At 40.0% G+C, this 16,878-nt stretch overlaps 1 protein-coding gene across 7 annotated transcripts in view; it reads left to right on the top strand.

Moving 5' to 3' along the window:
- The first annotated feature begins 214 nt into the window (after positions 1 to 214).
- Positions 215 to 16,878, top strand: part of DACH1 (dachshund family transcription factor 1) — a 458,644-nt gene continuing 441,980 nt past the window's right edge. For 2 of the 7 annotated variants that reach the window (XM_068267845.1, XM_068267839.1), the window contains exon 1: positions 217 to 1,637. In XM_068267845.1, coding sequence (XP_068123946.1) covers positions 868 to 1,637 — 770 coding nt within the window. In that variant the 5' untranslated portion in view covers positions 217 to 867. Of the gene's footprint in view, positions 1,638 to 16,878 lie in introns of all 7 variants that reach the window. The other 5 variants (XM_068267841.1, XM_068267840.1, XM_068267843.1 and 2 more) reach the window with 4 other exon arrangements.

The following is a 16,878-nucleotide window of genomic DNA, read 5'->3' as shown; positions in this document are numbered from 1 at the left end:
ACTTGTTGAGACCTGCCATGCATCCAGCAGCCCATTGCACATGTGCCTGTGTAACAGTGTGTTTCACCTGATAACAATGAGTGGCACTCTCCCACTTGTAAACTCCCAGGACAAGCTGCTTTTAGCAGCAGAGTGGATGGATGGAAGCTCTGCTAATGTAGTGATGGTGAGAGGGGTGGAGACTGGCAGGGCTGCCTGCTTGATGTGAGCCGAGTGAATGGGGAAGTGTCAGGAGGATAAAGTTTCCCATGCTAGCAGCATGAAGCGAGGGGGATGACAGAGGAGAGCTATTGAGTTGTCAGTGGAGGGTCTGCATGCTGTGGAGTCTGGCAGGGGTCACATCAGCAGGCTGGATGAGAGCTGGGGGCTGCCAGGGATCTGTTCCCAGCGCTTCTATCATCCAGCGAGGGCTGCAGCTGACTGCCTGAAAGGAGACCGCAAGTTGCCTGAGCTCCTCCCCTCTGTGTGACAACAACAACTCGTACACAGAGCAGCCAGCACTTTTCAGCCTCATTTTCTCTCTGTCATTCCTGCTCAATCTTTGATCAATGTGCTGCCAGAGAGAGCCCAAGTCCTGCGAGCCTCCTCCTCCTCCTCTTCATCTCGCAACTTTGTACTAGACTTGGGAAACACACATAGACACAGCAGCCCCTCCGAGAGACAAGACCACTCACTGCTGCTGCTGGACTTCTCCAGCTCTGTTTTGTGGGGGTTAATTCCTCCCCCCACCCCCTGCCAATCTCTGCTTGGCCGCATCGCAGCTTTTTTTTTTTTCTTCCTCTTGAACTTCTGTATTTCTTGGTAGTTTTTTTTCTTCACTAACTTTTCCTGAAATTGTATGAGTCTGGGAGGTACTCCTATGTGACCATGGCCGTGCCGGCTGCTTTGATCCCTCCGACTCAGCTGGTGACACCTCAGGCAGTGATCTCCACGTCTGCATCCTCCTCGTCCACCAGCTCGTCCTCCTCTTCTCCCACTCCACCATCAGTCGCTCCTTCTTCCTCTGGGCCAAGCCTCTACAGACCAGAGCCCATCGCAGCCACCACGGTGACATCCAGCATCAGCAGCCCTGCTGCCACCATCAACCTCTCCAGCAGCAGCATCATCAACAGAGATCCAGGGACGGCAGGAGGTGCAGGCAACAACTGCAGCAGCAACAGCAGCCCTAGCTTAGCTACCAACAGCAGCAGCCTCAGCCTCCACCACAACCCAATCCCTAACACCCCTAGCACATCCACCAGCACCACCTCCACATCTACCAGCAGCAGCAGCGCCCCCAACTCTAACCTGCCAGGGAAGCCAGTGTACTCCACTCCATCACCCGTGGAGAACATCCCCCAGAACAATGAGTGCAGGATGGTGGACCTCAGAGGAGCCAAAGTAGCCTCCTTCACAGTGGAAGGCTGTGAGCTCATCTGCTTGCCACAGGCTTTTGACCTCTTCTTGAAGCATTTAGTTGGGGGACTGCACACCGTTTACACCAAGCTCAAGAGACTGGAGATCACCCCAGTGGTGTGCAATGTGGAGCAGGTCCGGATCTTGAGAGGATTGGGGGCCATCCAGCCAGGGGTCAACCGCTGCAAACTCATTTCCAGGAAGGATTTTGAAACCTTGTACAACGATTGTACCAATGCCAGGTGAGTGCTGTTTGATTTACAACTTCACACATGGAGCAGAAGTTGTTACAACACTCCTCAAAGTAGAGCATGTCACTCAGATCATGTGTGTTTATCAGATATGTAACCATGTTGTCCACAGGCAGCACCAATATCAGCTAATACTGATAACTGAGAGCCTGTAACAAGCATGCTTTGTTGTTGTGCACTTGTGTACCGTTCTGTAACATGTACTATGAGTCAATGAAAGGCACGACCTAAGGACTTTGTGATGTATGCAGCCTTCAGCATAATAGATGTCTCATTCTTTACTGTTGAGTTAACTCTTCCACTACATCCTTTTTTGTTCAGAGGAAACACTTGTTCTAACGGTTCACAGACATTCAGCAGGTGGTACTACTTACATGTTTTGAATTCTTCTCGCAGTACTATCTTATTCCTCAAATAGATACATATGTCTCATGTAATTTAGATTGTCAGTGGGCTAACAAAGAAAGAGTGAGTCATTGAAGTGGATGGAGGCACGTTTTACAAGAGTTTCCTGGAACAGTTCTTCAGAGGGGGTGTGTGTGTGATTATAACTTAGTATTCTAATTTGCTTTTGCCCATCATGATCTAGACTTTAGCAGCATTTAAATAACACATGGAAATATCCCAAATAGATAAGCACTAGTGATCTATTGAGGTGTGATGTGTCCTTTGATCCCTCAGGTGTTCAGTTTCAGATCCTGCTGCAATAGATCATCCATGTGCCATAGCAGCTTTTATGAAAGTAGTCAGTTTAGCATGTGTTAAAAACTACTGTTTCCCCCCCTCTGGCAGCATTCAGAAACTTTAATGCTGAGAAACAAGTAAAAGGCATTAAGGCAAATTGTTAAAGGGGGCAAGGGAATTGTGAGAGGTGTCTGGAGGGAAGCTTATTAAAATGCAGTGCTAAAAGTCATCTTGAAACATTAGACAGGCAACCAGAATATTATTCCTGTAAACAAACAGAATAAACTATACTCCAGGGGGCATGGGGGGATTTAGTGCTGGAGTTTAATTTGTGGCATGTGGTAGCCAAAGTTAGGGATAGGTGTGATTATTGGTTGTGGTATCAACATGTGACTACTGAAGGAATTCACTAGGGATTTAGATGTTTAGATAGGAAGAAAAGAGCAAGTGACCTACTGGGACACTAGAGAGCTGTCTTTTCCCATGGGGACAGATTTCACTAGCAGGCTCAGAGCTGGGTAAGGACCATAAATTCAGTGACCCTTTGAAGGTTTTATTATCCAGGAAGATTACAGTACACATGAAATTTAAGTGTATAGAGGGGTCAATCAAGCTCTCTAATAAGCAGATGGGCATATCGGCCACAGATGAGTGGCCAAATCTCAGATTAAAGGAATCGTGTCCTTTGCTCTTGAAACATTTCCTGTTTTCTTTTCTTTCTTTCTTTTTTTTTTTTTTACCTCAAATTCATCTCAAGAGTTGTTCTTTTTTTTAAACACAAAAAGCAGTTAACTCACTGATTTTAGAGACTCTTATATTTTGAATGATTTAAGATGCATTTAATAAAAAAAAAAAATAAGGTGAAGAAAAATTCCTGCCATCTTTTAAAATAAATTTGAGATATTTTTGTTATTTTTTTTAACATTATACATTTTTTTTTAATCATGTTGAAGTTTTGTACCATATAGCTGTGTGTAAATAAAACACTTTGCATAGTGTATGTCTATATTCATGTAGTAATTATTATTCTATGTCAATTACAAACACAGCAGGGATGAATAATAATAGTTTTCTTCTTTTCTATTATCGGATAACATTTAAGCATAGTTTTAATGCCAGATTAACACCCTTCAATTCTCAATGAGTTTTGTTTGAAATTAGACGTTTACCCATATTGGACACTTTTAGCACTTTGAAAATACACAAGTTAGCTTGGCAATGTATTACTCCTCTGATGCAAATAATTAACAAAGATAATTTGTTTGAAATATTAGTGCAATAAATAACATGTACAAGAATTCTACTTCTGAAACTTTTAAAGTTTAACTTTTTTTTTTTGAAGCACACTGGTGTACTGTAAAAAGCAATTACTCTCTGGACACAAAATACACACATTCCCAAACTTAATGTTCCATTTTGGAATGCTTTTGTTCTTGCATGTTCCATTTGCAGTTAATTAGCTGATGTGTTTATCACTGCTTACTTGTGGTTATGACCTCTGACCTCACCTCATTTATTTCAGGTTTTGTCATACGTGTTGTATCAAGGTCAATAAGACATACATGACATGGTGAAAATCATACTTAGCACTGCCTTTGAGCAGTTGTAATCACGGAACACACAAGATAAATAGGTTAGCAGAGGTTTAATAGGTAAATAGGAGGGAGGAATTATAATGTATTCTTAAGTTTAAAAACACCAGTTTTAAAAGATGTGGTTCTACAGATAATGGTTCTTGTAACACGCTTCACCCATAATATAGTTCCACTAGTGAAGTCGCTACCTCAAGATTGACTCTTCCGCTTTGATGGTGTTCATCTATTTATAAGCAATAATTAATGGTTTAGCTATCAATTCATCCTGGAGGAGCTCAATCTGTGTTTTTAGGTTTTACAGTAACTAACTTGCAGTTCATTCCTTCTTCCAGGAATTTACTGTCTCATAAAGGAGGGGGAAAAAAAACAAAAACAAATATTTATTGGCAAGAGTTATTGTGTCCTTTCCTCTTGGGCTGTCTTTTTACAGTGTATGTTTAGAGCAAAGATTTATAGTGTAAGTTATATAGATGCAGGTGGCACTTTTATTCAGTTATTGTAATGGGATTTTTTTTTCGACTTTTGATCGCTATATGCACCGTTCTCCATTGTCAACTTCAAACCAATTATTAGTGATAAAGTGTGTTATACAGAAAATTAATTATTGATAGACCTTAATCAGCAATTAATAACCTGTTAATGAATGAGACGTAAAGGTTATTTTTCTATTATCCTTCATAGATTAGGACATTATGTTCCATATACAGATACATTTTATTGTCTTTTTTTTACCTTCTTCCTAACCAGTATACTGGCTTTCAACATTTGTATTATTATGTAGCATGCAATTTATTTGTAGCTGTAAATATTCAAGTAACTCCAAAAAGTTTTACACTTAGACACTTTAATACTGCTATCCACCTCACTAATGCTCTTGCTACTGAAATATTTTGTATACCCCTAGGGATAAAGTTTTGGTGACTACATAGCCCTCATAGCTTGTATTTTTTGGAGAAAAAAATGTACAACATTTGTATGCTACCCTATGATTATTTTCTAAAGTACATTTTGAGCAGCAGAATTGGACACTAACCTAATTTACTTGCAGCTATTTATTATAATATTAGGCATAATATCAGCTTTGTAATTTAATCACTGACATGCATAACTGTATCTCAGATTTTATTTATTATTATTTTTTTCAATCATGTTTTTTTTCTTGATTATATATATATATATATATATATATACATATATATATATATATATATATACACAAATATCACTTTGATAGTTCTATGTGAATTAACAGACAGTCAAGCTTTTCTACATGGTAGTGAATGTTTGACGTCTTCAAAGTATCAGGATATATCTACAGACACTGAGTGGCTTTAAGCGACACATCACACTTACAATCTCAGAAGCTGGACACTGGAACATATTGAGCAGCCTGCTGCCTATTACATAATCTTACCAAATAATTGCCAAGTTCACTGAAAAGGTGATATCAAGTATGAGATGCATTTTATTAAAGCCAGGAGTCACATTTTGTTGATCTATCATCTTTAGAAAACTATATCTTTGGAAAATCCATATCACCTGTCATAATCAGAATTTACTATCTATAGATTACCTTTCCAAAGGCCCTCAAAGCAATTTACACTTATAGCCATTCTGTTACTACTCAATTACAGCTGGATAGCCAGAGGCACAATTAAATGCAGCTTGCCCAAGGTCAAACAAGAAGTCACTTGTACTGTCACAGAACAACACACAAGGTTCTGCTGTCCATGTTAGATCCACAGCTGTTAAAAAATAAAATAAAAAACAAACATATGCTTAGAACACAGATCTGCTAGGAAGATGAGTCAATGCGGATTGCACTCACGATTTCGTATTTCAAGTGATAAAATCATAATATAAATATAAAAAATAAAATTGCACTTCATATACATTTTCATTTTAGAAGGCTACATGATTATTTTTTTTTTTAAAACAATGATTATGTGAAGGCCACTAAATAGAATATGCAATAGTACTAGAATATCCTCAAGACATGGATTGACTGAGAATGCGAAACTGAATTGAAAAAACTGCTGAAAGGGATGCAGATCAATATCTGTTGATCTATAAACATGGTTTCAAATATGTAACAGTATTTTAATGCAAAACACAATAATAATTCCATTGTGACGAACGTGAAGTAGTGAAGTAACTTGCATAATATATATATATATTATATATATATATATATATACCATTATATTAGCATATAGTTCATTTTGGATGTTGTTTGGGTGCTTTTGACCTGGTATTATGTTCTGGCATATATTAGCTCCATACTGTATTTCTCCAAATGTCAATAGATGATACAGAAGAGCAGGTGATGGATTATTCTGTAATTTAGATGCAAGCACTTCAGTGTGCAATAATGACAGTTTGTTCTGCACGATCACCCCTGTGGTCACCACAATGAAATTATCTTTCACAGAAGGTGTTGTTAGGATATAGGTTACAGAGTGAAATAGAAGTCAACTATCACCTTGACATATGCATATACTGTGTTTATGTTAAAGATCTGCCATCTGAGGATTTGCTGAAAGTTGAAAAATGAGGCTAGCTCAACACAGTCCTTCCTCAATAACCCTAATCAATGTCATTATCACCCAGAAATACAAATACTCACAGATGTTGTCAGAGATAAGCAGAGACATGTACAGTATACTGCTTCAAAACATACTCTTTACTTTGTACAGCGCCACAGAATATGTTGCCGCTTTATAAATCAATAATAAAAATAATAATAAAAATACAATTAAATTATTTCATATATATCTGGAAAAATGAGTTTGAGGTTCACCATAGAGCATCAAAGTGTAGTTTTGGGTACATTTATTTAAAAAACAAAACAAAAACGTCAACAACAAAAAACCTGTTCCTTCTGTCTAGTTGAGAAAATTACAAACGTACCAGAGGGAGCATGCCTTATATAGATTGTACACTGGGATATGGAGCAGACAGTAGTCAGGGGCACATTAATAAAAACTTGTGATGTGAAGTGAAAGCATCTAGCGTAAGCTAACAGCACATTTGTCCAACCTACTAGGTTTTCAAGAGGCTGTGGATCTGAACTTTTAACCAGCATTGGTTGTACCATGTTTAAAGCAGCTAGGAGGCCCCTTGGGACAGAAACTTGACCTGCTTTTATGAAACCATAGAATTACATTTATTCAAGTTCTCCCATGGGAAAGGAGTCAGCAGATTCTTGCCCAATCCCTGTTATTGGAGTCATACAGGTCATCTTTAAATTATTTTATACACATTTGATTAAATGCTCCAGGTAAGCTTTCAAGTACTTATAAAAGTAACTAATAACACACACACACACACACACACACACACACACACACCTCTTTTTCTGCCCTTTCATCGATTAATCAGGCCACCTATCTGTCTATCCATTCGTCTGTCTGCCTGTGGAATATATTTTTGCAGTCATTTTAGTTGTTAAATTCAGGCATGCTATATTTAATTATCTCAGAATAATAGTGTTGTATTTTACAAATGGGAGTAAAATACACCAGCTAAGAAATAACTACTATAACATACAGCAAGGGAAAAAAGACAAATTTTTATAGGGTGCACTACTATTCACAGCATATAAATGCAGTGTAAGTGTTAGGTTAGGCTTATGTATAAAATTGCAGTTTGTATGGTTTTGGCGGCATCGCACTGTGCGCTAAAGTTATTTTGTTTATGCCGTGTGTCCATATTAACGAATGTCATTCATGAAATTGTATTGTTTGAATTCCTCAGACAACTTAACAAGTACAATTTCTATAATTAGCATACAAGACAAGATGATTTTAATGAGCGTTTTGTAAGAACCCTACAACATTCCCTTCAGTTTGAAAATAAAATATTAACTTCAGTCGCCTTCACTTACATCAAGTAATACATGGCATTAAAATTAAAAAGATTGTGGAGTTTTGCAGAGGGAGATTTGTTTGTCAGGTACACAACACTGCTCTAAGTCATTGACATTCCGTTACTTTTTTTTTTCTTTTTGATGTGTGTAGGTGAGGGAGGGGTAAACACAGTGGAATATGGTGAATGGGGCTGATTGAAAAAACATAAAGCAGCCTGGCCTAGCAGAGAAAGGTCTTTGGTGGGTGCATGACAAGGATGCTGTTTGTTTTTCATACAAGTTGTTTGTGATTTGAGGGACCCCAGGGAAATCTCTTGATCATTTTCACATCTGTTCCTGTCAAAGTGGGTGCTAAGATACCGGTCACCCAGCAACCAAGTCCAAGTGGGAATAGGCCCGATAATAACTTCAAAAAGAAATGACAGATGTTAGATTATGATGAAAGACAAAATGCATGAAAAATGAGCTCCTTATATTCAAAAATTTGTTCAAGTACCTTCATGCAAATTAAATGAATACTGGAAATTTGCATGTAGTAATTTATATGTTTATTCACTCAGAAGAGAAAGAGAAAGAGAGATACATTTGAAATCACAGATTTTCTGCAGTAATTAACATACAAGGCAGCCAGTCTTTTCTAAAATGGGATTAACCACCTGGGTTCTTTATAGTCGAACTAAATACATAAACACATTTCTCCTTGCTACAGTGTAAGATTATGTCAGCGGAGCCTATTTATGTCATGTATGGCAGAGCTGTACTAGGATCATTCGGTGTAAATATATCTTAGTTTTCGAGAAGAAGTTAGGGCTACATGGATTCTTGGTTAAATATAACAATCATTAATAAAACATCATCTCAAATAGATTTAGTCCAGTTGCCTCATCCTTAAGTGACTGGTCCAGCAAAGTTTTTCTGCTGCTGTACTGTAACGTCTCCCTATCATCATATTACACAGGCACATATGTGGTCGAAAATGGTATTAATAATTGATACGGCTTAAAAAATGATTCTACTTCTGCTAACAACATAATTATTGGGATGTTCGCTCGGCAATCAGTGTTTAGAAGGCAAAATGGAAATGTTCGTTTGGAGAAAGGACTTTGAGCCTTCGTTTAGCAGTGTCTAATGTGGTCACGTAGAGAAATTGATTTTCCTCAGAAATTAATTAATTTTTCATATCGCCTTAAGCTGCAGTTAAAAAGAGTGCATACTTGCCTGTTTTTTTTCCAGAAATATTGCCTAATCATATTAATACCATTGCCCTAAGGATGAAAAGATAATTGTACAAATGCATTTGGAAATATGTATCACTGAGTATTTATGATTAAATTATGCAAATAACCCAGTTCTCATCCTTTCCAGACACAGATTGTCTAATTAGGATTGATATGCTGAATAGATGTTCCAGAATTTGAATACAAGCATGTCCAAAGAGCAGAAAATTGGAAATGACAAGGCTGAAATGCTAAGAAAAGTGCATTTTTATGACTTTTCAATAAGTGCTGTTTTGTACACTATTCGAGATATAATGCTCAGTTTTGCTTCCTCGCATCTATTAAACGTCACATTTGTTTGTAGATTGCGTGGCAAGTAATATTTACAACTGTCAAGTCCTATTTTTACTATCGCCTGCTTAATGTAGCTATCCTCTTATTGCATCTAGTTAAGTATTTTATTAACTGATCATAGATATCGCTCTATAAATTAATACTTACCCTTTAGGAAATGGCACGAAATGCCATATTTTTTTATCATCTTTAGATTTTTGAAAACTTTACGCTCTGCGGTTTTTAATTCATGCTGCTGTTTAGCAGAGCCAGTGCCTTTACTTGATGTATTATTGGGTCCTCGGCTTGCTGATTTGGAACTTTCAGAGAGAGAGAAAAAAAATTGTTAAGATTACACAGTAGCTGCTCTTATTCCAGCCATTGTTAGCAGGGGATAGTCAGCCTGCATGAACTCTGCTGGCTTCTGCTTCCCATCTGCAAGATGATGGATTGCTATGTTTAATACATTTCAGCTTTTGTCTAACTGTCATACCAAAAACAGACAGCACTATCAACGACAACAATTGTCACTGTGGACAACTCTTCATATTAAAATGTGTGTGAAAAAGGATCCTTTTGCATATCAACTATGCATTTGCAAAGTATAGCATAAAATCTATGAGTGACAGTCTAACGGCATACTTTGATACAGAAACAATAAACAGATTTCGCTATTTTTTATTAGTATTCTTGATTTAAAAAGCACCAACATGTTCAGTGGCGCTGTACAGAGTAAGAATCAAACATGGGGTGCGTAATAATTCAGGCAATGGTATACACAAGATATAGATATTGGTACATAATACAGAATTTGTAGACATAGTAATTACTGTGACAAATGTAACATGATGAACAAAATGTATAGCAATTTCCAAGGCACAAAAAGGTGAGAGAGCCATGCCCTTGCGAGCTTATAGTCTAAAGGAATAGGAAGGGAACAAGAGGTGGGGTAGTATACAATAAGTACACCTAGAGGAAGTGTGTTTTAGGTTATATTTAGTAAGGAGCACAACTTGGCCAGAGGTTGAAGGGGAATGGCCTAAGTTAGAGTACATGCTTGTCAGAAAAAGCGAGTTTTGAAGAAGTGCTTAAAGATTTCTCTGGTTGGAGAGTGAAGAATGTGTTTTGTAAGGGGATTCCAGAGGAGGGGTGAGACCCATGAGAAATGTTGTATATGTAAATGCAAGGAGGTGACTCTAGAGGAGGACAGAAGAAAGTTGTGTGCAGAGCACGGATTGTGGTTGGGGTGGTATCGGTAAACTAGTATATGTACAGAGGATGCTTTGGTAAGAGAGAGAAAAAAGATGAATGAGTCGAGCAGCCTAGTTCAATACAGATTGGAGGGATGCCAGTATGTTAGTTGATAGTTCACAAGGTAGTATATTACAATAGTCCAGATGAGATATTATAAGAGCATACACTAATGTTTTAGTCGTGTCCTGAGTGAGAAAATGGCGGATGGGAGATACGTTTTTGAACTGGAGGTGACAGGAGCTGGTTAGAGAGTAAATGTGATGAATAAACGTGAAAGAGGAATCAAATAATACCCCTAAACTAAAATTTAGAGGGTTCCCCTATAAGTTGCTTATATTACGTAACTTCAATGTTCATATATGCAATATAACTAATATGCCACACATGTATTTTGTTTTGATGATATGTACAATATATAATATGTGTACAATGAATGGTAGACAACAACTGTATGCAGGTAACAACTAGCCCTATTAGGCTAGTGAACAATTATACACATGCATGCATACACACCCATGTGCTGGTACACTTATGTGCGTAGGGGTTATAGATGGCAGAAAGGTACAAACACATCCAAAAGGCTGAAGCTCTGTTTTCATAGTGGCTTTTCTCAGGGTCCGTTTCCACTTGTGCGGTGGGAATCGCCGCGGTAAAAATTCGCATGCGGTTGTATGCGAATTTTCATGCGAATTTGCATACGATTTCGCATGGATGGCGATGTATGCAAATTTAACCATGGCAGTGCCTGTGTGCTTTTCCATTGATTCCATGCGAAATCGCATGAAAATTCGCATTCCAATGTCGCATACGAAATTCCCTATTAAATACATTGTGTGTGATTCGCATAGCGGTATGTGGTATGCGAATTCTGATGGCTCTGCCGTGCAGATTTTTTCTGCACAGAAAAACGCAAAGGAATCCTGACAGGTGGAAACAGTCCCATCCACTTGTATTGGCTATGCGAATTCACATGCGGCAAACGCATGCGAATTCGCGATAATGGAAACGGGCCCTTACTATTTTTCTTCTTTATAACTGTTCGAATCAAATTTAGCAATTCATGTAACACATCACTTGCTGTTTTATTTCTTCTGACTTCTCTGTTAATTACAACACCATTAGTACAAAGCAAACACAATAAGCAGAAGGTTTGTACAGTTGGAATAATTACTTTTAAGACATTATGTATTTATTTCTGTTAGCAGCAATTTCTGCTAAGTAAATATTTTGATGTGGTAGGCAACTACTAATTAAATCTAGTATGGAGAACTAAAAAAAACATTTTTTTTTATAAAGGTCAGTATAAATAGGCAGCACATATTAGTGTGTTATCTACTGACGTACAAACGTCATTTGCCAGCCTCCCACAAATCTTAAGTAAGGGTAGGGGAGTTTTGGTCTCTAACATGTTGAGAAATTTAGAATTTCAAGTAATCTGTATTAGGTGCATACAGTTACTGAGTGTCAGGACACTCTGTAACTTTTAGAATTTAGAATTAGGTTTGTAGATTAGGTTTGCAACTTGTAGATTTAGATTTGACTAATGGTTACCTCATTATTAGGTTGTGCTTCTCTTGAGTGGTCCAAATTAACGTGTGGTGAAAAAAGGCCATAAAGTTTGTCTGATGACTAGTAGTGAATTCAACAAGGAGTGTTATGTAACAATCCTCAGCTTGTTTCCTGCTTTATAGTTCTGATTTTAATAATGGCCTCACATGGATGGATAGTCATGCCTACGCATAGATCTTTCTCTGGGGCTATCTTATCATAGGTCACACCACAACAGCTTTTAAAGGTAGCACAATTTACACAACATTGGTGGCCATAAATATGTATTTACATTTCAGAATGTAGTTTTAAATGTATTCCACATTGTATAGAGCAAAAGGACTGATATAACAAACGGTTTTGCTATTCCCCCTCCAAGAAAAATAAACATAATTTGGCAGCAATTCCCACAAAATACACATGGTCTGGCAGCGTTTTCCTCAAAATACACATGATCTGGCAGCATTTTTCCACAATATACACATGAACTGGCAGCATTTTTCCACAATATACACTTGATCTGTGCCCCCCCTACAGGATAGTTAGCCAGGGTGCACCCCCCATATAGGTAGCCAGGGAGCCCCCCACCCCCAATATAGGTAGTCAGGGTACTCCCTCCCACATAGGTAGTCAGGGTTCCCCCACCCCTCCCACAGTAAATATGTGGCCAGAGAGGTGTTTACACCCCCTTTCGCCTGGCAGTATAACCCACCTCTCCAGCGGGGGCCTGCGGGCACATGCAGGGAACGGTAACTCACCTCCGGAATTCGGCATGCTACATCTGTCTTCTTCCTCCTAGGCATCCATTGCATTGGTAACAGCACCCAAAGTGATGACGCTGTTACCAATGAAATGAACACCTAGGAGAGAGAAGATAGAGGCAGTTTGTGGATCCTGGAAGGTGAGTTACCGCTCACTGTATGTGCCCGCACTCCCCCTGCCGCACCTCCTGCCCCAATCACCAGGCCTGGTGGGCCAGACATGGCCCACGGGCTGCCAATTGGACAGCAATGATGTAATTGATGACATCTTTGGACCTTATTACTTTATTGATACACATTAGGAGGCCTCAGTTTTCATGCACTGTCCCTGGTTCACATCTTGTAGGGGTGTGTGTGTGTGTGTGTGTGTGTGTGTGTGTGTGTGTGTGTGTGTGTGTGTGTTGGTGGGAGGATTATGTTATCACCAGTTTATAGTGTCTCCTGGTGGGCAGAAGAGTTTGCATTGCTTCACACAGCCTTAGCTGTAGTCCTCTGGTAAGCAAGATAGTTCTCCTGCTGAGCGCTGTTCAAAAGGGCAGACTAAGATGTAATATATCAGACAAGCAGTCTATGCTTGAATCTCGCAACCAATAGAACAGTTTGTGTTCTCATTGTTTAGACCTTGCACCTCATTAAAGTGAGTTTCATTTGCAGATTCCAAGCAAGTATTTCTATCCATGAGAAAACCAGAATGGGAAGGAACACAGTGTGTAGAGGCTGTCATGCTGACGATTTGACTTCAGTAATTTATGACTTATACAACTGCAATGAGAATGGGTGTAGTCAGAGATTAGATCTGTCCTGCATACTCCTCTTGGATCAATTATGCTTGCCCGTCGGGGATCCGGAAATGATCCCTGGGGTGACAATTTAGGGTCTGATGCTGTGCAGATGCATCACTAGCCTTCTGGCTTTTGTTACTATGAAGGAAGGTGGAGGGATGATGATCAGCGCAAAATGGAGTGGCTTCCTGTGGGCTGCCGGAATAAGAAAAAGATTGAGATGGAGGCTGCTCTGGCCTCAGTGGTCATTAAGGATCCAACAGGTACCTGAAGGGAAAAAAAGTACGGGGTACTCCACAAAGGATCCAGCACCGCTTCACTAAAAATAGCTCTCTTTATTAGAACAAGATTAAAACATCAGGAGACAAAAAGGCAGGGAGTGGCTACTGCTCTCCGTTTCTGGGCTCTGCCTGTGCTCAGGCTACACAGTGTACCTTCAGATACATTTTAAACTATTCCCATGAATGCCTGCCAATCAAATTTGAGGAAAACTTTCAAACTTTTAAAATTATCTGAACATCAAGTAACACTCTGTTAGTGTCCTTTTACACTATATAATTTGCAACGGACAGGACAACTGATGTGCAGTCCAGTGTCCACTTTTCCTTATGGCCTCTTTCACTCTACATGCTGAAAAACTAAAGCTTTTTCACAATGCACTGTTATGGAGGTAAAAAAAATGCATTAAAGAGAATTTGTACTCTAAAATTCTTACAATAAAAAGCATGCTATTCTATTCATTATGTTCTCCTGGGCCCCTCTGTGCTGTTTCTGCCACTCTCTGCTGAAATCCTGGCTTGTAATTGCCAGTTTTAAGCAGTGTTTACAAACAAAAGACATGACTTCTAACCAGAGTGTGATAGGCTGAGAGGAGCTAAGTCTGTGACTCACACAGAGCCTGCAGTGGGCATGGAGAGGGTGTGTATAGCTTCTATCCTATCACAGAGCGAAGCCTGGTAGCCATAGAACCGGACAACATTAGGTGTCCGTTTCAATGCCAGCTTCGCTGCAGGGGTCCTTGCCGGGCAGCATCATCAGTGATGCTGCGTTCCTCCACAGTCCTCCTCACAGGGCAGTTGCGTCTCACCGAAGAGGGAGGATGCGTTTCACTCCCCGCACAGCAGATAATCTGCTGCTCTTTACGGCGTCTGGGGGATCAGTGTAACTGCACGATGGTGCAGTTGAAATTTGGAACAAACCTTCCAGCGCTGCAGAGAGGGGAAAAATGTAACGGCAGTTACAGCAACAGTGAAAGATGCCTCCTACAACTACATGGATTAGGCTGAGTCGCGTCGGAAAGGTACTTCTGCCGACGTGACTATAAAAGTATACCATGATGATGTCAGTGTAAAAAAAAAAAGCCCTGTACCTCACTACATGTAAACTACTATGCTCTACAAACAACTATGCATAGTACAGTGACTATAAAACATGATTTTTCGCCATAGTGCCCCTTTAAAGAGAACCCGAGGTGGGTTTGAAGAATATTCTCTGCATACAGAGGCTGGATCTGCCTATACAGCCCAGCCTCTGTTGCTATCCCAAACCCCCCTAAGGTCCCCCTGCACTCTGCAATCCCTCATAAATCACAGCCATGCTGCTGACAAACAGCTTGTCAGAGCTGGCTGTGTTTATCTCTATAGTGTCAGTCTGCTGCTCTCCCCGCCTCCTGCAGAACTCCAGTCCCCGCCTGCATCCCTTCCCTCCCTGCTGATTGGAGGGAAGGGACGGGGGCAGGGACTGGAGCTATGCAGGAGGCGGGGGAGCAGCTGAGACTGACACTACAGATGTAAACAGAGCCTCACAGCATGGCTGTGATTTATGAGGGATTGCAGAGTGCAGGGGGACCTTAGTGGGGTTTGGGATAGCAACAGAGGCTGGGCTGTATAGGCAGATCCAGCCTCTGTATGCAGATAACATTCTTTAAACACACCTCGGGTTCTCTTTAAAATTCAATGCATTAACCTCTTGAGGACCCTGGGCTTAAACCCCCCTAGTGACCAGGCCATTTTTTACAAAAAAGGCCAAGCTTCAGGGCCGCACAACTCAGCACACAAGTGATCCCCCCCCCTTCCTTTTCTCCCCACCAACAGAGCTCTCTGTTGGGGGGATTTGATCGCTCGCCCAATGTTTATTTTTTTATTATAAATATTTATTATTTTATAAATAAATTTAGCTGTTTTTTTTACTATTTATTCATTCCCCAGCCACACCCACGCTCCTCCCGCCAGCCAATCACCGTGATCAGCTGTCATAGGCTTCAGCCTATGACAGTCGATCACTGCAGTGCCTCCCAGGGGGACAGCCGTGTCACACAGCCGTCCCCAGTACAGCACTGCCTTAGATCGCAGCGCTGTACTAAGTAAATAGATGGAGGTTTCGCTGTCTAACAGTCTCCTAGTGGCAATCGCCGCTGGGAGGCTGATAGCGGTCATTCAAGTGGAGATGGGCACCCCAGGACTTGGCGTGACGTGGTTGTAAAAGGTTTAAAACACATTTCGTGTAAAAGGGCCCTTAGTGCTGTATGTATTTGCCTGGAAGAGATGATCATTTTGTCCTATAGCAATGTTTCTTGAGAAAAATTGATCGATTTGGGCAGGCTTGATGAGATGACTGATTAGTAAGTCCCTCATTGGCTAGTAGTAATCATGTAAAAATTACTTACTCGGACTCCTGCTTTTTTTTTTAGTCTGCACAGGAAGCACAGCGGCAGCCTACGTGGTGACCTCATAGCAACCATCTAGTTAGGGACCTGCAAATAACTCACCTGATCAAATTAAGCACATACTCCTTGAATTCTCCTCAAAGAGAATTTCTGTAGAATAAATTAACGACCTCTAGTCCCTGGTAGGAATCCCAGATATGTGCATCTCTTGCTGCTGATAGGTCTTCCTGCTCAGTAATGAGCTCATCTAGGTACTTTGTCAAAGCTAGTAATGCCTGACTTTGTCATTTAATTCCTGCTGAACACACTCTCTCACATAAGCTGTTCCTGCTTTATTCAGTGAGGATTCATCAGTAACAACACACAAATCTTAACTAAATATGTTATGTGCTAAGTTCTCTTTCTCATATTAATTGTTTATCCTATTAGTCTTTCTTAATTGATGTGCTTTCCACTTTGATTAAAGGGATACTTAAGTCAATAAAAAAAGGCAGTTTTACCAGCCCCCTGCAGTCGCCCTGTGCC

This window comes from Hyperolius riggenbachi, chromosome 2 (genome assembly GCF_040937935.1).
Source record: "Hyperolius riggenbachi isolate aHypRig1 chromosome 2, aHypRig1.pri, whole genome shotgun sequence".
Classification (NCBI taxonomy): Eukaryota; Metazoa; Chordata; class Amphibia; order Anura; family Hyperoliidae; genus Hyperolius; species Hyperolius riggenbachi.
Note: the sequence above shows the minus strand (reverse complement) of the source record. Positions and strands in the feature narration are given on the sequence as shown.